Source organism: Heptranchias perlo, chromosome 21 (genome assembly GCF_035084215.1).
Source record: "Heptranchias perlo isolate sHepPer1 chromosome 21, sHepPer1.hap1, whole genome shotgun sequence".
NCBI classification, from domain to species: Eukaryota; Metazoa; Chordata; class Chondrichthyes; order Hexanchiformes; family Hexanchidae; genus Heptranchias; species Heptranchias perlo.
The window spans coordinates 27,866,202-27,889,715 of record NC_090345.1 but is presented as its reverse complement, the minus strand read 5'-3'; the positions used below and the strand labels follow the sequence as shown (position 1 = coordinate 27,889,715).

Here is a 23,514-nt window from a genome sequence, read left to right as displayed (position 1 = left end):
CATGAGAGGAAGTATTCCCACTTGACACAGTAAAACTTTAAATGCCACTTGATTTTCTAGAATGAATAAGTAATGGATGTTAACAGTGCTATTTCCTGCTGCTGACCCAGTGGAAAATATGGATTTAATGGATTAAAGAATGCTTTACACAATATTAGAGTCCACATTTGTCTTGTACTAATTGATTCTCAAGCCTAGCATTCAGTAAATTAATCCCGTGGGGGACAACTCCACAGTAAATTGACAGTGGCTTACTCTGATACTTTGTGCTGTCAATTGGAGGTCAGAACAGACCGACTATCTTCTGAAATCGATCCAACAAGTAACATTGTGAATTGTGTGATTTCTGCACTTTGAATCAATTCTATCCCCAAGTAAACTTACCTGTGGGGTCATATTGGCCAGTGGAGGAGCCAGGGGAGGTCATGACCCCCCCCCCCCCCGGCCCAATCACTTTGAGGTCAGCCAATTTTGTACTGACAGCAAATAATTTACTCACTTAACTTTTAAATTCCCAATCACGATTGCGTTGCTGTTTTGAGTCTTACGCGAACAGCAACCGAGCATTGGAGCACGCCGTCTTGGCTGTATTGCGCCAAGTCGGCCAAATCTGAATTTAGACCCATCCCCCAACCCTTCAATCTTAACTCCACTCCTGATGCTAACACTGATTTGAAGATAGTATAATGGAAACAGATGCCAGGATTTCTTGCATAATTAGCTCTTGCTGCCTACATGTAACATCACTACTTAGATATATACAACAATTAAAGCCAAACTGTGTTTTGTTGTTCCATTCTGTAGAAAACCAAGGCCTACATTTTCCACTTGAATTATGATAGCCCCTTGATATGTCTGCCTTTTTATTGGTGGGCGTATTGTTAAGATGTGCAAATGATGAAAATACCCAATTTATTTTCTATCATTTGTGCCATGGCAACACTGGGCACAAGGGGTGCCTGTCTATCCCTGGTGTTCAATGTTGCTATGCCTAGTTGGGGGAGGCGAATTAAAGGACCAAAAACCTATTACAATCGAATACAGAGCTGCCAGCCACACTTTTATAGCTTCTTCTCCTGAAGGCATGATTCATACTGGAGTACGGTTATACAGGCAGCAGCAGCAGCCCACCAGCTGTCCTCATGGCCATTCTTCATGTCTAAGCCTAGTCAATAAGTGCAGACAGCTAATTCAATCATGGGAGGGGCATCACTGCTGAGCCTAATCCTATCCTTACGTCATCTGCCAATGTGCATTTTCTAGCATCGATCCCTGCATTCAGTGAGAAGTGGAAATCTCAGCTTTGCTGAGATCAACTAATGTTCCACTTCAACTGTGATCAACCAATAGACCAGCAATTGAAAACTGAACCCTCCTGGTCTGCAAGGCCCAGTACCGTACCACACAGAGCATTTATTCTCTGGAGGAGGAGGAACTTACGATTTTGTGCTGCTGACAGGGAGCCTCGCCCGTCAACCACACATAGCAGGAAATCACAGCCGTGCTGCTCACAATTATTGAATGGAAGCTCATGCAATTTCCCAATAGGTGCTGGCAGGGCGCGAGGCATCCCATCAACAGCACAAACTTGCAAAATCGTCCCTTCTGAGTCAACAGTGTGCATTAGAAAGACTGGTGTCAACTATTATCGCTGGTTGTGAATTGCATCATGAAGTACCTGCAGTGCACTATGATTGGATGATTGCCGGATTGTTGTTGCTGTCTCTGGACTGCCGCGATCAGGTCTATCATCCCTTTACCTTCCGCTGGAATGCCGATCTCAGGCCAGCCATGAAAGTGGAACTGTCGAACTATCCTGTTCTTGTTTTCCTGCATTTCAATTGCAATATTATTTTTAAAAACATTAACTGGTATTGGCCATCCATTACATCAGCATAATATCTTAACAAAACCTAGATATATTAAATAATCTAACCACAGACACTTCTGTGCAGTATGTTGAGTTTATGATCAGCTATATGTGTAAAATAAATCCTGTTTGGTTACGATAATATATTAACATAGCTCCTCACATGCTTTGTGCAACAAATAGTTTTTTGACTCATTGAATATACCTATTAGAATAACTTTTTTATAAATTATTAAGGGGAAGCTAGATAAGTACATGAGGGAGCAAGGAATAGAAGGATATATTGATAGGGTTAGATGCAGTAAGGTGGGAGGAGGCTCGTGTAGAGCATTAACACTGGCCTATTTCTGTGCTGTAAATTCTATGTAATGCTAAATGGCCTATTTCTGTGCTGTAAATTCTATGTAAGTGTTTTTGATAACGGATCTGTGTAGTGAAAAGAAAGTATTAGTTTGGTGGAATTATACTATAGCATAATTATATTTATTGATATCATTGATGTTAATGTAAGACAGACACACAAAGAGAAAAAAAACAGCAGCAGCTGATGCAGTGCTACAAAATCGCACACATCCTTATAAAAAATAATCAGCCGGAAGTCTTAAATTTTATTCTTAATGAAAGCTGGAACCTACAATGATATACTATTTCTTTCAATCACTCAAGACAGTTTTATATATGAAATTCAGTTTCACTAACTCTTCACAAGTTTATTTAAATCAATTTACAGTTCACTTTCACTTTGGCTTGTCAGAATTTCATGAACATTTTGAAAGATATTTATATTACAAATACAGTGGCCATTTTGTTACTGGGGAGGCTGAAAAATGACTTTTTTTCTCAAAAAACCCTCCAAAATGAAAGACTTTATTGTCACCCACATCATGATGATGTGATGTGCAATAAAAATAATGAACACATTAATGTGTTTGTATGAAATTCCTTTGTCTATTATGTTAACGAAGGGATAGTGCTTTCCTTAGACAGAGGTTTTTCACGTGAATCTGTTAACACACTACTAAAATTGAGCAGCAAGATTTCAGTCACTCTTGTCATCACATGTAATCTAGGCTGGCACTCCCATACAGTACTAAGTGTCATCAGAGGTGCCATTCCTTAGATAAGACATTAAACCAAGACCTCATCTGCTTGTTCTGATGGTTCAGACAAGCGTTAGATCCCTTGACACTGTTCATAGAACAGCAGGGAGTTTATTCAGTGTTCCGGGCAACATTACTCCCTCAAATAAAGCCACCAAAAACAGATCAACTGCTTATCCATCTCATTGTTGCATGTGGGATCTTGATGTGTGCAGAATGGATGCTGTTCATGCTTGCATAGTAGTCACTGCACTTCAAAAGCAATTTACTGCATGTTAAGTACTTTGAGACCTTCTGAGAGATATGGTAAGGGACTATATAAATGCAAGTCCTTTCTTTATTCTAAAGGTTTTGTCATCAGTATTATATGATCATCCATCAGAAAACACTATTCAAGTGGGACAAGAAGTAAGTGTTAGTCCCCTCAAAACAAAATAGCTTGCTTTCTTGTGGGTGAACTGACAAAACTCACCCAACAGGCATCTCTGGAGCAGACCCTGGGCTTTTTGACTGGGAGGGAAATACTCTGCTGTTTACACTATTGAAACATCTGTCTCCACCATATTACCAAGAGATGTGGGATGGTACATGATTAGTTTTACAATGACTGTCAATCCTTTATAACTTATTATTCTAGAGATATTCATATAATTACAATAAAATTTGAAGTAATACATACAGGGCTGTTTGTGAGAGAGAGGTCTCTGACACTGAAAGTATCAGAAATTTGGTCATTCTTCATTTCTATTGTGTAGGCTCCATATGTCACAGAGCCCTCTGATGGCCAATACTGGGAACACTTTTCCTGCAGGAAGAATGCATGAGTTACGGCATGTTTTTAAACCATAGCAGAACACTTCAATAGAAAGTTTTTTTTGTCATGTTAGGAAGCGGTAGCACATTTAAAATATTTGCTACTATGTAGAAATTAATAGTGTAAACCAGTACCACAGGGAAAGCATTAGCGTGGATTTTAACTCCTGGGTCAAAAGCCAGGGAGAGCTGCCGAACTTCCTGCCCAGGAGCCTCTGTGGGATGCCTGGCTGATTTTAACAGCCACGCCTCATTAACATCCTGCTGGTCAGCTGCCTGCCCGAAACAATATAAAGAGGTAGCTGGCTATCTGCTGGCAGGCGAAGAGCAGGTGGACCTGAAGCCACCCGTCGGCACTCAGATAAGTCGCACGGGGAGGGAAGGGGGGGAAACCTGGGGCGGCAGAGACCCACAAAGAAAAGTTTTAGGGTCTCCTCTGGGCATCCGGCAGGTTTCAGTGGTCGGAGTAACCATGGCCAGTAGGCCCTTAAATTTGCCTCAGGGTCCTACCTGAGCAATAGGACCCCAATTATCATATATTAATGAGAAGCTCGCCTCAGTCCGGCATTAAAGTCAACGCAAGGCGGTATTGGAGCGGGAAAGTATTGCTCGATTTTAACTCTCAGAAGCTGGGCAAAAGGGAGTTATGATCCCTCTATCGTGTCTGTAGCTTGGTAACGTGCCGAACTATCCTATTAAGTGCTAATTTCAGACAAAGCACAAGTATATGGCTGATTTTTATGCACGTTATTGGTGAATAAGTGATCGGCATATAATGTGCTAAAAGGGGTGCAGGAACAGAGAGACCTGGGGGTATATGTGCACAAATCTTTGAAGGTGGCAGGACAGGTTGAGAAAGTGGTTAAAAAAGCATTTGGTATCCTGGGCTTTATAAATAGAGGCATAGAGTACAAAGCAAGGAAGTTAGGTTGAACCTTTATAAAACACCGGTTCGGCCACAACTGGAGTATTGTGTCCAATTCTGGGCACCACACTTTAGGAAGGACGTGAAGGCCTTCGAGAGGGTGCAGAAAAGATTTAGTAGAATGGTTCCAGGGATGAGAGACTTCAGTTATTTGGATAGACTGGGGAAGCTGGGATTGTTCTCTGTAGAGCAGAGAAGGGTAAGAGGAGATTTGATAGAAGTGTTTAAAATCATGAAGGGTTTAGATAAAGTAAATAAAGAGAAACTGTTCCCATTGGCAGAAGGGTCACAGATTTAAGGTGATTGGCAAAAGAACCAAAGGCGACATGAGGAAAAACTTTTTTACACAGCAAGTAGTTATGATCTGGAATGGTCTGTCTGAGAGGGTGGTGGAAGCAGATTCAATCGTGGCTTTCAAAAAGGAATTGGATAAATACTTTAAGGGAAAAAATTTGCAGGGCTACGGGGAAAGAGCAGGAGAATGGGACTAACTGGATTGCCCTTACAAAGAGCCAGCAAGGGCTCGATGGGCTGAATGGCCTCCTTCTATGCTGGAACCATTCTATGATTCTACGTGGTATTTACACTTCTACTAAAGTTTCAGAAAATTTTGCACATTTTACAGTTCAATTACTTTTGATGTAAAACTAAATGGGGGATAAGCAACTTAAAATCCTCACTAACAGAGTAAGGAGAAACATTAGGAGAAATTTATTTACATAGATAGTTGTTGGAGCATGGAATGCTTTGCCATAGAGAGTGATTGAGGCAGAGGCAATCATATTTTTTATAGGGAAAAGTGCATAAATCGTTGAAGCACCGGACGATAAAAGGCTAGGTATAGAGAGTGAGGTAACAGGAATTACTCTAGCAAAGACTCAGCATAAATGGCCTCCTCCTGTGCCATAAAGTGTTATAGTTCAAAGGGGTCTTCTTTGTGACTTGAATCAGGATGCCAATACATTTTAAAAGACTGCTGCAAGTTTAATTCTTTTCCGTTGTTTTTTAAATTGTGCATCATTTGCTGCACTTGTATGAGGAGTACTGTGCACAGGATGGGTTATAAGGCAGATATTGACTTTCAAATGTTGACAAGTTGCAATCTTGAACTAATACATATTTCCTTCAAAGCACAAGAGTGATTTAAAAAATATTGTCCCTGAATTTCCTTGGATTTTCTGCTGCCATAACTTCATCAGAGGTGCGGTGGAATGTAAACACCTCTAAACGGGGTTGCCACCGTACTTCCGATGAACTTATTGTGATGCTGAGGCAGAAAGTCCAAGGACATTCAGGGCCAGGGACCACATTTGAAAGTTCAACAGAGTAATTGGGGTGGTGTTGAGATGATGAAGCAAGATTATACATTAGTGCTCCAACACATTGTTCGACAGAGTCATAAGACATAGGAGCACATCCACAATTCACATCATGGTTAATTCCCTATCTAGGTTGTGCTGCTGGGAACATATCCTCTACAATATGTTGATAGAACGCTAATGGCCCTGACCTGGTAGAGGCAGATTATTTTATTTTCAGCAACAGCAGTTTAATCCATAATATTTCTTAATTCTAAATGATTAAATCACAAGTCCTGGTTTATTTACTAAATTAACATTTGTAAATATTTTAAAATTGTTATCCCTCTTCCTAACCATTTATTATCATTTATCTTTTGATAGATAGATCTTTGCAGTGTCAAGGCATACACAATTCTGGCATGTAATGTATGGGGAGGCAGTGGTGTTGAGTTATACTCGGGTCAATTTTAGGATGGCCGAGCGGGTGCGTTCGTGGCGGGGGGGTTCCTAAAATTGGGGAATCCCAGAACAGGTCCGGAGCCCGGCTCCAACCCGCCCGCTTCTGGGTTCCCCAGTGACGTGAATCGGTGTACGCGCAGCCCCTGCATGCGGGAATCCCACCGGCAATTAAAGCCGGCAGGATGACAGTTTAGATAGTTAGGGAGGTACTTGAGGTCGTTGACAGACCTCATTGGGAAGAGATTTTAGCAGGGATGTGATTTTGGACTCTCCTCAGCATGTTTCCCATGCTGTGGGAAACACTCCCTGTTGTTGCAGACGTGTTTCAGTCAGCAGCCATTGGGAAATGCAGAAGATTCCTTGACAGTTGGGGGGAATACCTCATTCATTGCAGCAGGGCACTCTCAGACAAAGTTTTGCCTGCCACACCGTTGTCTCCACACTCAAAATTATTACATCATACCCTAAACTCTGCTGTCCAAACACATTTACCTACTTTGCGGACCCCCTCACACTCACACCGTCAGGATGGGCGGGCGTCCATAGCTGCATTCATCACTCCATTGGAGGACGAGCAACATCACCAGCCTCGCCAGGCTGTCCACCTCCGCCACGTGGAGCTACACAACACAGTGCTGTGCAACAGGCACCTGCACAAAGTAGTCGTGCAACTACACATACACCCACTGTAGGGTGACCCAATGGGTGGCATCAAGGGTGTTCATGGAGAACCGCATGAAAGGACCTTATTGCACAAGCCAGTCAAGAATGGCCAAGACGTGGCAGTAGTGGTGACAATATAAATGTAATGTGTGTTGATCAGAAATCAAATATAAGTAAAAACCATGACAAACCCTCAAACACCCTTGTGCATCCCCTTCATGCTCACGACACGTTTGCCTTACGTTTCCTACTGCACATATGTGATGCATGCCCTGTGGCTTCAGCACAGGTAGTGGCAGGTGGGGTGAGGTTGACCATGAAAGAGATGCATGAGAGGGTGAGTATGAGACAGAGCCATGAGATTGTATGAGGATTGGGTTGAGTGGTAGTGGTGGGATGAGTACTGGGGAGGTGAGGAAGTGCAGGTAAGATGAGGATGAGGGTTCAGTGGGTGTGAGGAGTGATGTGATAGAGTAGTGTTGGCAGTGCAGAAGGAGATGTGGGGTGGGGGCGGTGATGTGGCAGACGGAGTGTAGCGGAATGAGTAAAAGTACTCACTTTGGCTGACCTGGTTCAGTCATTGAAGCGCCTCCTGCACTGTATGCAGGTGCATGATATGTTGGTGGTGCTGGTGACCTCCTCTGCCACCTCAAGCCAGGCCTTCGTGGTGGCAGAGGCAGGCCACTTCCTCCCGTCCGCCGGGTGGAAGATCTCCTTCCTCCTCCTCCTCCTCACCCCATCCAGTAAGACCTGGAGTGAGGCATCATCAAACCTGGGAGCAGCCTACCCCCTGGGCTGCTCCAGGCAGTAATTTTGCCTATTTTCTGCAGCATTGGTCAGTGGAGGACTGCCCCTTTAAATGGGGCTGCTCTGGGCCCGTTACCCACACACCCAGTCAACCCCCTGCTGCCAACCCGCCTCCCTCCTAATATCGGGCCCACTGTGAACTTTTGATATTCGATTCCAGTGAAAATACTTCATCCTAAGTGCAATTCTATGATATAATACCTGCTCTCGTTCTCTGAGTTCTGTGAGCATCACGATGGTGTGAGACTTGCAATCCCAAACCATTCTCCAAAAATCCTCTACTGTATGAGGAACGGGACCTTGAGTAGCAACAAAATAATCCTTCTGCCGATAACCCTGTAATAAGGAAGTTCAGTGATAATCAAAGGTACGTGTGTAAACTGTACAAGTACTGAGCTACATTTTAATACATTAAAGTTGCTGCTAAACAGGGTTTGGCTGCACAATAATTTTCTCCTATTCCATTCCCATTAGCAAGACTTTGTGCTGTATTACTGAAAAAGCAGAGACTGTACCTAAAGTGCCACCAGTGGTATTTTGATTTTCTTTCTGAAAATAATCACTGTTCTGATATCATACACATTATAATCAACTCGAGGTAAAAATAGAAACCTAATCCAAGCACAAAATTATAAGATACTAAACCAGCTCCCCATCACTCCCATAGTGTAGAATTCCTGTTCCAAGCACTTGTATACAAAATCCTGTTGCAGCCATAAACTGCTACAACTATCCACTTTTGAAAGCTCAGCTCATCAAATGGAAGCAGCTTGCTACCAAATTTCACGTAGAGACGATAGAATCTTTTACACATCTAATCACTATGGTTTAAAATATGAGTTTATAGTTTTAGTCTACTGAATTAGCAATTGGATAGGTAAATGAGCTACAGGACAAACATGCAAATTAGCCATTTTTACCTGTAGGTTATGAAACTCCTGCTCCAAGCAAACTAGTCATATTTTCAGGACTTATCCATAATAATGCATGCAAGCATGAAAATAAAACCGTGGTCAGTATACTTACATCTATGTATGAAGCATTAATATAGTCTGAGAATTCTTGCCCCCTTTTCCTGGGCAGAACGACTCTGTTGAAATCATCTTAAAAATATAAAATATATTACATTCAGCTTTATACCAATTGAGTTTGTCTTGTTATCAGTTTGACAGAAATACATGAGAGACTGCGCTCCACCAGGTAATAAACATAATGAAAATAGTTCTAGTTGTTCAGCCGACTGTAAAGGGAAAACATACCAGGTGGGGAAGGGCAAGCAGTCTATTCTTACCTCTTCAATGATCCTCAAGTTTTTTTGGGGAGGACAGAGAAAATTATTTTTAAAAGCTCGATTTGCTGTACTAACAATAAAACAAGAAAAAGTATGTGCTGTTATCCAATAAAAGGGATGTACCATGTGGAACAGTGAAGTACCAGGTTTATAAAGGTAGGTATCAATAGATTAGAACCTGGACCCTGTCAATCAATGATTAAAGCAGCACTGATGAAGCAGCCTTCCTTAATTCAGCAGGGACTCATACACTTATCTGTATGTATACGCATGGGGAAATCTATACTAGGACATTGACAATACATGCAAAGGGACAACTACATCTGATTTTTTCAAGAATTTAACGCTAACTCCTATTCAAGTGTATAAATAATGTGGTATTCCACTGTGTATTCATCTATTTAAAAATAAAATGAGCTGAAATGAGTTTGATCTGATTTTTACAATTTTAAGCCATATTCTTAAGAAGCAATATTACACAGATGATAATTTAATGCATGGCCTAACAGCATTATTCCCACCCCCAACCAATCCCCGATGACCACTACCACAGTATCTAACTGCGTGGAAACACAGTTGAATGGCTCGCAAGCACTTAAACACTTCATTCATATTAGGAAAATGAATTTCAGAGTAAACACAATCAACTACAAAAAGTCTTACGTTTAAGTTAATCAGTGGTACTGCTTTGATTTTGATTCCTTATTTTGTCTATTTCCCTTGCCTCACGCGACGTCTTAGGTGAGATAGCAGGCAAGAAAGTTGTTCCTAAGTCTCTGGCTATGCCACTTTCTAGCTTTCTCTGGGATGAGCAATGTAAATAGCCTTGGTAGAATTCATTGCCACTTTCCTACTCTCCCTTTGAGAAAAGCACCTTCTTATGCTCGCTGCCTCCCTCTGACAGTGTGGTCACAATTGGGAACTTATGAGAAATTATGAGTGGGAACCTGAATCCCACTCATTTATGAGATAATTTTGAAGGAAAGCGTCCCTAGGTGACTATCTCATGATGGATAATGGGAACTATTCCAATATGTGTGGAGGTTGAATAAATGAAGAAAAGTAGTTCATTAATTTTATATTTTAAATCACTTACAGGGAATGATCTGAAGGACTCTGGCTTTTTTCATGTTTACTGGCTTGTTCCCTGTTCTCATATTGTCCTTCCTTATTCGGACTGTAGTTAATTTCTATAGTAACAATATAGAATGGAAATGGTCAAGGCAAAATAACAATCAGAAAATAGAAACTTTTAACACATGATAATAAAGCTATAGCTTGAAAACTGAAATGAGAAGGAAGCAAAATAAAGAACATCTGAAACAAGAAGGAATTTTTGTTTTAATTTAAAGATTGTCATTAATTTTCTTCTTCAGCCATGTGCAAATTACAGGCAAGGGGCCAAATAATCTGCTCTCAATCTTCCTCCAATGTTGCTATGCAGTCATCAGCAGGGAAGTTGCAATATTATCTGGGTTAATTCTGTAGCCAATTTCCTTTCACTCCCAGTGGAAGGTACCAGGCATGAGCTTGATGTCTCTTCCCTTCCCTCCCCACCACCAGACAGGTGAGATCAAGAATTCAGCAGAGTGGCAGATTCAAATCTGTGTTCCAATACCACTTTCTCAGGGCAACTGGGAATGGGCAATAAATGCATCATCCGCACCCCGAGAACAAATTTTTAAAAATAACTGTTTTTCAACGGGACTCAAAATGTACAAAAAAAAGGCAGGAGGTTTGGATTAATTATAAAGACAAGCAGAAGAAGGTGAAAAAGGTACCAAGAAAAATCAAGAGAACCACTGAATATGAAACTGCTGAGAAAATCATAAGTAACAATAAATGAATCATCAGATTCATCAGACACAACTATTATTGCAGTATTAATGTCTAACCTTTACAGAAAAAAATACTTGCTTTAATTTTTTATATCCTTTTTTAATTAGTACGAGGAAAAGAGTAGCTCAGAGCGAATACACTTGAAGTAATACAGTGTATCCCGAGGTCACAGTGTAACAACGTGGCGGATGCATTGTTTCTCTTCTAGCATTAAGATAATTGTAAACAATTTTACAACACCAAGTTATAGTCCAGCAATTTTATTTTAAATTCACAAGCTTTCGGAGACTTCCTCCTTCCTCAGGTAAATGTTCAGGAGCTCCTTGAAGCCTACGCATTTATACATATAGAACAATACATGGTGTTTCCAGACTGCCCCTGCAACTGCCCGTTGCCAAGGCAATCACCGTGTTCAGACAGAGAGGTGTCACCTGCAGAACCCCCGAATACACATTCAACAAAAAAACAAACAGGGAAAAAAAACAGAGAGAGGCAGAAACATCCGGAAGGCAGAGAAAGCCAGCAAATGACCCATTATATTAAAAACAGATAACATTTGTTCGCTGGTGGGGTAACGTGTAGCGTGACATGAACCCAAGATCCCGGTTGAGGCCGTCCTCATGGGTGCGGAACTTGGCTATCAATTTCTGCTCGACGATTTTGCGTTGTCGTGTGTCTCGAAGGCCGCCTTGGAGTACGCTTACCCGAAGGTCGGTGGATGAATGTCCATGACTGCTGAAGTGTTCCCCGACTGGGAGGGAACCCTCCTGTTTGGCGATTGTTGCGCGGTGTCCGTTCATCCGTTGTCGCAGCGTCTGCATGGTCTCGCCAATGTACCATGCTCTGGGGCATCCTTTCCTGCAACGTATGAGGTAGACAACGTTGGCCAAGTCACAGGAGTATGAACCATGCACCTGGTGGGTGGTGTCCTCTCGTGTGATGGTGGTATCTGTGTCGATGATCTGGCATGTCTTGCAGAGGTTACCGTGGCAGGGTTGTGTGGCGTCGTGGACGCTGTTCTCTTGAAAGCTAGGTAATTTGCTGCGAACGATGGTCTGTTTGAGGTTGGGTGGCTGTTTAAAGGCGAGTAGTGGAGGTGTGGGGATGGCCATAGCGAGGTGTTTGTCCTCATTGATGACATGTTGAAGGCTGCGGAGAACATGGCGTAGTTTCTCCGCTCCGGGGAAGTACTGGACGACAAAGGGTACTCTGTTGGTTGCGTCCCGTGTTAGTCTCCTGAGGAGGTCTATGCGATTTTTTGCTGTGGCCCGTCGGAACTGTCGATCGATGAGTCGAGCGTCATATCCCGTTCTTACTAGGGCGTCTTTCAGCGTCTGTAGGTGTCCATCGCGTTCCTCCTCGTCTGAGCAGACCCTGTGTATTCGCAGGGCCTGTCCATAGGGGATGGCCTCTTTGACGTGGTTAGGGTGGAAGCTTCCACCCTAACCACGTCAAAGAGGCCATCCCCTATGGACAGGCCCTGCGAATACACAGGATCTGCTCAGACGAGGAGGAACGCGATGGACACCTACAGACGCTGAAAGACGCCCTAGTAAGAACGGGATATGACGCTCGACTCATCGATCGACAGTTCCGACGGGCCACAGCAAAAAATCGCATAGACCTCCTCAGGAGACTAACACGGGACGCAACCAACAGAGTACCCTTTGTCGTCCAGTACTTCCCCGGAGCGGAGAAACTACGCCATGTTCTCCGCAGCCTTCAACATGTCATCAATGAGGACAAACACCTCGCTATGGCCATCCCCACACCTCCACTACTCGCCTTTAAACAGCCACCCAACCTCAAACAGACCATCGTTCGCAGCAAATTACCTAGCTTTCAAGAGAACAGCGTCCACGACGCCACACAACCCTGCCACGGTAACCTCTGCAAGACATGCCAGATCATCGACACAGATACCACCATCACACGAGAGGACACCACCCACCAGGTGCATGGTTCATACTCCTGTGACTTGGCCAACGTTGTCTACCTCATACGTTGCAGGAAAGGATGCCCCAGAGCATGGTACATTGGCGAGACCATGCAGACGCTGCGACAACGGATGAACGGACACCGCGCAACAATCGCCAAACAGGAGGGTTCCCTCCCAGTCGGGGAACACCTCAGCAGTCATGGACATTCATCCACCGACCTTCGGGTAAGCGTACTCCAAGGCGGCCTTCGAGACACACGACAACGCAAAATCGTCGAGCAGAAATTGATAGCCAAGTTCCGCACCCATGAGGACGGCCTCAACCGGGATCTTGGGTTCATGTCACGCTACACGTTACCCCACCAGCGAACAAATGTTATCTGTTTTTAATATAATGGGTCATTTGCTGGCTTTCTCTGCCTTCCGGATGTTTCTGCCTCTCTCTGTTTTTTTTCCCTGTTTGTTTTTTTGTTGAATGTGTATTCGGGGGTTCTGCAGGTGACACCTCTCTGTCTGAACACGGTGATTGCCTTGGCAACGGGCAGTTGCAGGGGCAGTCTGGAAACACCATGTATTGTTCTATATGTATAAATGCGTAGGCTTCAAGGAGCTCCTGAACATTTACCTGAGGAAGGAGGAAGTCTCCGAAAGCTTGTGAATTTAAAATAAAATTGCTGGACTATAACTTGGTGTTGTAAAATTGTTTACAATTGTCAACCCCAGTCCATCACCGGCATCTCCACATCAGCATTAAGATATAAAGAGCCAGGTTGGTGATTTGCTTTCTCTTGCAGAGATGCATGCCTAATATATATTTTATAATATAAAACAACCCAGAAGTACAGTTTGGAGCATGCGACTCTACAATCTCTCACCAGAGCCTGACCATATTAATTGCCTGGACAAAAGTACAGTAAATAACATTTTCATGTTTGGAGATTGTCTCAATATAGGAATGAGAGAAAATATTCAGGAACAATGCAAACAGATTCAGAAGGATTTAGGTCTTTTAGGTACTTAGCAAATAGATAGCAGATGAAATTCAATGTGCGTTAAGTCTAATTAGTGTGGAAGTAAGGAACCAAAAAGGAGCATGTATTAAATGAAATAGTGGTACAGTCAGCTGATCTAGGAATTGTAGTGGATAAGTCTATGAAACCATTAGTACAATGCTTGACTCCAGTTTTTTAAAAAAGTCAAATAAGGCACTAGGTTACATTAGCAAAGGGATAGAGTATAAATCAAATGAGGTGGCATTTTGGTTGCATAAGGTGATGGTTAGACCCTATGTGGAGAAATGTGTGCAGTTCTGGTCACCTCACCTTAGGAAGGATAACATTGCCCATGGGAGTGTTCAGAGGTGAGCAATAAAGATAGTGTTGACTATCAACAATTTGAGTTATGAGAAAAGGTTAAAGAAGTTGGGATTGTTTTCTCTGAAAATGAGTATAATTTGAGGTGTTCTAATTTTAGTTTTCAAAGTTAGGCAGACATTTTCACTAAGGGAGGGAATTCCCTGTTCCTAAATATTCTATGTTTTTAAGACTCCTTATAAAAGCATAGCGTGCAACGTCACTACTACACGAGAGGATATAAAGCAGAATCATGAGAGTTATTTATCTGCTCGGTTATTCATGCACTCAATATTCTATAGCTGGCACTGTTTCATATTCATTTTTATATTCTTAAAAATAAATCTATAAGTTACAGAATATTGGAATGTTGTGTTTTAATCAATGGCAGCTTTGCTATATATTACAATCCAAAGAATAATTTTTGTAGCTGGTGCAATGTTAAATGGCTAGCCCTTCTTTGGTTACTAACTTACTGACTCACATTAAACTCTTCTTCTAAGCCTGTGATGTCAAATTGCCCTGCTTTACTGTGGAGCTTCTGTATATGCTTCTCCAAAGAGCTCACATCCAGCTCTGTGTCACCATATAAGTAGTGTTCAAGCAGGGCTTGGTAAATAAAGGAGTACTGCATCTGCAAGGAACAATAAAGTGAATAAAAACCACGTTTGCACCTAGATGTGTAGTACAGTTTTTTACAATATAAATAAATTAAACAAAAGTCCATTAGAACCAGAAGACAGTTCCTGAGACACCAACAGAACTGTGTTCAAGAATCAACTACATGCACAGTAATGAAAAAAAAGTAAATAAAACTGGGGCAAACAGCAGCGTGAGAGAGGAAATCTTTAAAAAAGGCAAAAACTGGTCTTTTTTCCCTTTAAAGCACTGGTAACATTACCACCGACAGGCAAACCTGATACAAACAGGGTCATACTTACGTCAGTTTGAACTAGCTGTGAGCGCTGATTGCGAATCCTTGATACAAAACCAAAGACATCCACTTTCTGCTCTGCATACATCATATCAATCATAGCATCTATAACTATGAATGTTCCAGTTCTGCCTACACCAGCACTGCAATTTAAAAAGAATAGGAGAGTTATGTTTCCAGTATCTCCCACACTTCAGGAATCTTGCAATTGGCCATGTATCATTACAAATAATAAAATCCATTTTCAGTTGTTTCCCTCTCCTTTCAATCCTTTGTGCCCCGCACACTATTCCATGGCCATGGGCAGACAGAAAACATAACCCAGACTTTTGATCTTTCTAGGTTGTAGTAGGGGGCAGATTAGGCCAATAAATTCCAGTGTTTCTTCCTTTGCTGTGAGAAATCACCTCTCCTCTGATTGCCACACCCCTCGGATCCCCCAGCTGAGATTAGGAATTTACTGGTGTGGAATCACAACTGTTTATCTAAGTCCCATTCCTATCTGATACAGTGCATTGCAACATTATGTGCCATCAGGCTACAAGTTTACATTATTTTCCAACAATTGATGTAGCATTAGATTCAGAAATAGATTCTGTATGCCCTACCTTAATCTGCTGCTAAGGTGTACAAGCACATACAGACTCAAACGTTCACTGGACTTCTCAAGAATTTCAGAAGATATGTTCATTTACACAATTTCATCAAAGTAACTCTCACTCCATTGTACAAAACTATTCCAGGTAACTCATGCAGATAACGACATCTTTTAGTTGAATAGACCTGGTATGTACTGAACAATTGCACCCCTCCTCCCACCAACTCCTACAAAAAAAATTGATTTTTGAATGATAATTCCAAATTAAACAGGTGTGGCACATCTGTTCTAACCTCAAGTGCCAGAAAAACAAATTGTACACTGACAGTCACAAATGTTAAACTGTTAATGTCTTTTTTTGAGGCATGAAATTGGACTGACAGTGGCACTAAAAATAGCACACAACAGGAATTAAACCCACCTATTTCTATCATTCTTTTATTCCCTCTTTTTTCTTCCTTTATCTCATTCCCTTTCTCTTGTTTTTCTCTTTCCTTGTCTCTTTCATTCCGCCTTTCCCCCCTCTATGTCACGGTTACGGGCCTTTCATAAACCCGAGCAGTACTCCCCGGTAATACCCGCTGATGTCTTTCACACCGCAGAGGCTATAGGCTTCTACTCGTGGTGGTACCACCAGTGTTACTGCCTGTTTGCTTCTTTACCAGATTCCAGAAGCAAGTGTCTCTGGAAGGCTCCCCCCTCCCTGCAAATGGTAACACGATTAATTCAAAAAATATTGCTTAGCTTGGTGAGGAAACCTGCTTGTTTTTTTGTGACTGATCATATCTTTTTATGTTACTCTGCATTTCTCATATTGGGATTGTGTGTACGGGCTAACTATATCACTCAAAGAGCTACATTTCAGCCACAGAAGTCCCGCATTCTGCTTGCCAGTTGTCTACTTCGGATAAAATTAAGGAGATAGATGTCCTGCCTTTCTTCAAATATATGTGCAGGATAACGTTACGGTAGTTTCATGGGGAGCAGGCCAATGTCACAGGGGCTCTGTTCATTTTAAAGCATTTTGCTTCAAGCGTACTTTTCTTCGACAGCTGTACCTAGCTCTATCTTAGGCTACGTGCATCAACTTTTTATTTTGCCCAGATGATGCAGAATAGGGAGTTTGAAAGACCTTGATACAAACACTAATTCCCAAAACAACTTGCAAGTTTGATCAGACACGAACTAAGAATGAGCAGGATAACATAATTCAAAAGAACCAATGAGATCCTACCATAGCCAGGTAATTGTCTATTTTAATCATTTTGTTATCATGCATTATGATATTAATATTCTAATAAAGTAGGTGTCCAATTAGGTGGTGACAGGATTTGTGGGAAGCTGTAAAAGTTTGTTTTCTGAGGGTAAATTAAATGACTGATGCTTAGCTGATATTTTCTTTAGCTGTTACATACATCTTGGAGACATTTTCTCAAATCAAGCTTCCGAGATTCCTTTAACACAGGTGGCCTGACCTTTCACTAAAGATTGTTATCCTGCAGGCTGGTAATAATGCTACATAAATATTACTAGCTTCTGGACCAGTCTTTGACTGTAGCTTTCTCTAGAAAAGATTTCAAGGGAAATATACAATTGCCTGGGTTCCCTAAGTACAACAGTATAAAGAGCATTGCACATCTCCACAGTGACCCTATGTTCCACTTCTGAAGGACAAGTAAGGGGCATGAAGAGATTATGAAATTGTCTTCTGAAACAATTGGAAAGATTTTGGATTTGGATTAAACCTCGCACATCCTTGTGTTATGCAGAGTGAAAGAACTGCCGACATGAGAGCTTATAGTTTACGCGCTCTGCTTACAAATACCAGCACTGCTACCAGTATTGATTTTTAAGAAAGAAACTTCATAAAACATGAGCAGAACAGTTCACAGAATTAATATATACAGTTGTGTAAAACAAAGGTTCAAATCTCACTGCAGGATTAGCAGAGGTATAGAAACTCGAGATATCCAAACTCTCCTTATGAAGGTAAAGATGAAAGGATATTCACCAATGGATTTCCCTTCAAGGGGAATGTGTAAAAGCATACATAGCTACTTGATAAACGTTAATAGAACTGGAGTTTACACCTTCCAAAAGGAGATACTGAAGCAAGTTGAAATTAAATACCTGGGGTAAATTTTAACTTCTAGCCGGGAAGGGTGGGGTGGGGGGAAGGATTCCGGGTGCGAAACCCGGAAGGTAAGTGGGCGGGTCGCGATCGAATTGCACTTCTGGGTTTCGCGCCTGGCAGCCAGCCTGATTGACATACAGGCTGGTTGTCGGCCAGGAAGGCCTGCTGCAGCAGGCCGCAGCCGGAGATCGGAGGGAGTGGGGGAGGGATCATAGGCCGGAGAGAAGATTGGGGGGGGAGGGGCGCGGGGAGAAGATTGGTGGGGGGGAGCGGGGAGGAGTTCGGGGGGAGGGCTGAGAAAGAGAGTGGGGGGCTGAGGAGCAGATCACAGCGGGGGCTGAGGAACAGATCAGGGCGGGGGCTGAGGAACAGATCAGGGCGGGGGCTGAGGAACAGATCAGGGCGGGGGCTGAGGAACAGATCAGGGCGGGGGCTGAGGAACAGATCAGGGCGGGGGCTGAGGAACAGATCAGGGCGGGGGCTGAGGAACAGATCAGGGCGGGGGCTGAGGAACAGATCAGGGCGGGGGCTGAGGAACAGATCAGGGCGGGGGCTGAGGAACAGATCAGGGCGGGGGCTGAGGAACACATCAGGGCGGGGGCTGAGGAACACATCAGGGCGGGGGCTGAGGAACAGATCAGGGCGGGGGCTGAGGAACAGATCAGGGCGGGGGCTGAGGAACAGATCAGGGCGGGGGCTGAGGAACAGATCAGGGCGGGGGCTGAGGAACAGATCAGGGCGGGGGCTGAGGAACAGATCAGGGCGGGGGCTGAGGAACAGATCAGGGCGGGGGCTGAGGAACAGATCAGGGCGGGGGCTGAGGAACAGATCAGGGCGGGGGCTGAGGAACAGATCGGAGGTTGCTGGAGGTCAGGTGAAGAGTCGGAAGTAGGTGAGGGTCCACCATGGTGGGGGGGGGTGAACCATCGGGTTGCGTAGTGGTGGGGTGGGGGGGGTCCTGTCAGCCAGGTGAGCTTGTTGGGTCTGGATGAAGCACTCCTGCTCCTCCGGGCACCCAAGCAGTGCAATAAGGGCATTCACCTCACGGATCCGGCCCTTTCTGCCTGCTTTCACCTGACGTGAATGGGAAGCGATGGGAAACCCAGGTAAGGATAAATTTGTTTTATTATTCCAATACACAAAATATTAAGTATCTCAATGAGGTACATTGCCCTTTTAAGTATCGGCCCGCCGGCTTTAAGTGGTGGCGGGACTTCCTGGTGTCTGCTCGCTGCACACAGACAAGCCTGCCTGGGTTAAACCTAGAAGCAGGCATGTTAGAAGCAGGATGCTGTCCTCCTTTGAAAATGGAGTATTTTTATTCCCCATCCGCCCCCAACCCACCCGTTCTTGGGGGTTAAAATTTACCCCCTGATGTTTTTGTAAATACCAAATGGTTAATCATTTCAATTTTGCAGCCGAAGCCTCCTTGTGGGATATTTTCTTCCTGCTACCCATAAGGCACTTTTATTTCTGCATTTGTTCCAGGATTATGTATTGAGACTGAGATCTCTGTGGGCCACTCTCTTCCTTTTTGGCTGTGAGTTAGGAGCTCCCCATGTTTACTTCACAGAAACCGGCTTCATTAAAACATTGGGGCATTTGTAAGCTTACATTTTCATGGGTCCTGTAGGCTCCCAAACCTTGGCTCCTTTACACCACAGAGTGGAGCCAATGAAGGGAGAACTGGGTTTCTGCCTCTGGCCACATTCCTATAGTGTAAAAACACCTATAGCATTACTGAAGGTGTGAAATCTTGCAATTGCATTTGCTCTCTCTTAATAGACATAGCATCAATTTGAGGCACACTGGAGCAGAATGAAATACATGGTTGTCTATCTGGAAGAGAAAGGTTATCCTTGGTAGAAATGTTAGGTATTGGTCTAGTCTGAGTTCTCAAAAGTCTAAGAGTCACGCACTGTAGCACCAGTGTGCTGCTCTGAGGATCAGAGTTGCAGATTCTACTCTCACTTTCAGCAACACCTTTGATGTTAGAAGGTAGAGTTGAAAGAACAGACTATTCTATGGAATTTATGTGCTGTCCAAGGATACAGGATTTCAAAGCAGTCCACTGGGAACATGATTATGCTTATGCAAGTCTGGAAGCATGCTCCTATCAATTTCAGGTACTGCATTACCAAGTTAAGTCACTGAGATTTGTTGCAGTTTATTAGGAAACCAATCTTATTGAAGAGCAGAGTATGTTAAACAGCGACCCTCTGAGATGGAACTCAGGTAAACTAGTTGCTTAGGAAGATGTAGATACACAAATGCTAAAGTTACATAGCTATTAACTACAAGCAAAAGACACATTGTGAAGACTTTGGAGCCAGATTTTTCTCATCCATGGCGCCTGATCTTGAGAGGATCTAGGGTAGACAGGGGTGGAAAAATGACCAGGGAGCAGTTCAGTTGTCACCCTGCCATTCACTGCCCTTCTGCGATTTTCTGCCTGAAGTGACAGCGGCCATTGACTAAGTCCTCCAAATATCAGTGGGCATATTCAAAGTGGGTGATAATGGGATACCATCGCACATCGAATTGCCCATCATTACCGCCATAGACCAGCCATATAAATACTGTGGCTACAAGAGCAGGTCAGAGGCTGGGTGTTCTGCGGTGAGTGACTCACCTCCTGATTCCCCAAAGCCTTTCCACCATCTACAAGGCACAAGTCAGGAGTGTGATGGAATACTCTCCACTTGCTTGGATGAGTGCAGCTCCAACAACACTCAAGAAGCTCGACACCATCCAGGACAAAGCAGCCCTCTTGATTGGCACCCCATCCACCACCCTAAACATTCATTCCCTTCACCACTGGCGCACAGTGGCTGCAGTGTGTACCATCCACAGGATGCACTGCAGCAACTCGCCAAGGCTTCTTCGTCAGCACCTCCCAAACCCGCGACCTCTACCACCTAAAAGGACAAGAGCAGCAGGCACATGGGAACAACACCACCTGCACGTTCCCCTCCAAGTCACACACCATCCCGACTTGGAAAGATATCGCCGTTCCTTCATCGTCGGTGGGTCAAAATCCTGGAACTCCCTATCAGAACTGTGGGAGAACCTTCACCACACGGACTGCAGCGGTTCAAGACGACGGCTCACCACCACCTTCTCAAGGGCAATTAGGGATGGGCAATAAATGCCGGCCTCGCCAGCGATGCCTACATCCCATGAACGAATAAAAAAAAATGCTTGATGCATTGGACACCATCTTGGTACTGGCATCCGGAGTTGCTATGGCAGGTCGGAGGGTATTTAAAGTTTAATTCCCTCACCCCCACCCCACCCCACCCAGGGTGTGTAATTAATCACAGGGTAATCAATTATAGTCCTTTTAAATTTAACGAATAAATAGCTAATCTCTCCATCTGCTTGGAGGCTGCTGTCCTTGCTCTGCTGCTCCAGATTTTTGAGGATCCCATCTCCACCCCACCACCCATCCTCAGGGCTGGGCTCCCTGGTGCAGGCAGAGATCTCACCAGGAGTCTACCAAAATTATTCAAATAGCCTGGCCTTGAATATTCACCAGGGTGAGCAATAGGCAAGTCAGGTGGGCACAAACCCTAACTCACCAATGTTACACCAGGTTTACACCATAGCAAAAATCCAGGCTCGGAAATCTTAGTGTTTAGTGTAACAGAAGGATGAAGTGTTTAAAGTTCTTTCCTTGGATGTAGGATCTTAATACCTTCAGTATCTTTAATTATGATGGTGCCTCATGTCTGAAATTTATAACTGTCTCCTAAGTGAATTGTTTGAATGACATGAGGGATTTGAATTTTTCCCTTTTGAGGAATCCATTTAGTTTTCATTGTTAGTTCAGGGTTAGCCTGTGCTCTCCTTGCCTTCAAATCCTCCCCCTTTTTACTGCAGCACTGAATACTGTAACCATCAGTGGAGAGACAGAAAAAAGGCAGCTGTTAGCCATTAGTGGCAGTCAAACTACTCAAGCTGTATTGCTTTACTCCTGCGTGTTTGTTGTGGGAGTGCAGCAGTTTATTGGGCTTGAAGGCTCCTGGACCAGTTGCTTGGTTCTAAGAATCAAAAACTTCTTGAACCATGGCATCAGTGCAAAATGGGTTGCACTTTGTAGCAATGTGAAGAAGTTGTAGTGTAAATCCAAAGTCAGGGCCTAACCTGATCCTGAAGCAAAGTGAAGTGAGATTCCCTTTTCCAGGTTAGGCACTGACACTGGATTTACATGACAACTTCAAACAGTTTTAGTGTAAAGTCAATTAGCCATTTTATATTATGTATCTGGATAATCATACTTAAATAAATATATATATATATATCCTAATTTAAGAAGGCAATGAAAGCTCCCTGATGGGTACTGTTCAACTTCGGCAGGGGCTGAAAGCGTGTCCAGCATAACTCCATATAGAAGGTGTGTGGGTCATCCAGTCACCGTGATCTTCTGGAGCTTGCTTGATCGCCTTCGGGAGTCAGAGAGGAGCTTTTTCCTAAATTGGCCTCAGGTTTTTCACTTTTTATTGCTTCTCGCAGGAGATTGCATAACTGCAAAGAGGGAAGTGAGTTTGGGGTGATGGTGTGTGGAAGTTACACCATGTCGGGGTGGGACAGGCTATATAAACCAACTGGTCTTTTGCTATCCTTTTTTGTGCGTTCGTTTTGCTAAATCATATACAACAGAATGTCCCAGTTTCATTTCCAGATTATGCTAAATTAGCTGATCTCAGCCAGGATATCAGTTGCTCCGAACACCCCAGGTTAGGTTGGGGGAAAAATCAGTCAGAGTTCTTGCTCCCAAACAAGGTGAATTCACATTCTTAACTGTGCCACCATGGGGAGTAGTCACCTGGAGGGCAAGTACTCATGAGGGAGGGAAAGAATTGAGTGAACAGCGACAGACTGGCAATGGTGGAGACCTGCAGCCAGCTCTCCAGAGTCTTCTCTTGGACAGAAAAGTGTGCGGCATAAGAAGAGTCCACAAAGAGAGAGAGAGAGAGAGAGAAACAAAACAAGTTACCAAAAGAAAGAAAATCAAATTGCCTGGAAGTGAGATTAGTCAGTAAATTATCTCAGCTTCATTAATGCTTTGCTATCACAATTTAGGAGGTCTGAATAATTCAAAAGGATAACACACAGGCAATCCACTTATACCATACGTATTATCTAGAAGATTAACATCAACTAATGGGCTTCCAGAGGCAGTTGGGCACAAGACAGATTTCAGAACATTCAACAGCAACTTTATACTGAAAAAATAGGGTATTATATAGAAGAAAATATTGACTAAATTAGCCAGTATATTTTTTCTAGACTGATGCATTAAATAATACTTCTGCATTTGCCAGCTTGTGAACATGCAGGAAATTGTAGGCCACAGAAGTGGAAAACCCCAGAAAATGGGCCCGATGTTAGCAGGCCTGCGGGTTCCTGGCGGGAGGGCTATCGGGCACGTTACCCACGCGCCCGGTGAAATGAGTGCGTCCCCCGCACGATCACAGGATAATTGA

At 43.4% G+C, this 23,514-nt stretch overlaps 1 protein-coding gene and 1 long non-coding RNA gene across 6 annotated transcripts in view; one reads left to right on the top strand and one right to left on the bottom strand.

The window, feature by feature from the left end:
- The window catches only part of ptprea (protein tyrosine phosphatase receptor type Ea), a 228,849-nt gene that overhangs the window by 3,512 nt on the left and 201,823 nt on the right, over nucleotides 1–23,514 (bottom strand). For all 4 annotated transcript variants that reach the window (XM_068002366.1, XM_068002367.1, XM_068002368.1 and 1 more), the window contains 7 exons: nucleotides 15,301–15,436; nucleotides 14,844–14,993; nucleotides 10,326–10,419; nucleotides 8,965–9,041; nucleotides 8,140–8,274; nucleotides 3,650–3,775; nucleotides 1,679–1,830 (listed from right to left, as the gene is read on the bottom strand). In XM_068002366.1, coding sequence (XP_067858467.1) covers nucleotides 1,679–1,830; nucleotides 3,650–3,775; nucleotides 8,140–8,274; nucleotides 8,965–9,041; nucleotides 10,326–10,419; nucleotides 14,844–14,993; nucleotides 15,301–15,436 — 870 coding nt within the window. The remainder of the gene's footprint in view (nucleotides 1–1,678; nucleotides 1,831–3,649; nucleotides 3,776–8,139; nucleotides 8,275–8,964; nucleotides 9,042–10,325; nucleotides 10,420–14,843; nucleotides 14,994–15,300; nucleotides 15,437–23,514) is intronic.
- Nucleotides 1–23,514, top strand: part of LOC137340091 (uncharacterized) — a 214,605-nt gene that overhangs the window by 36,113 nt on the left and 154,978 nt on the right. The window lies entirely within an intron of this gene.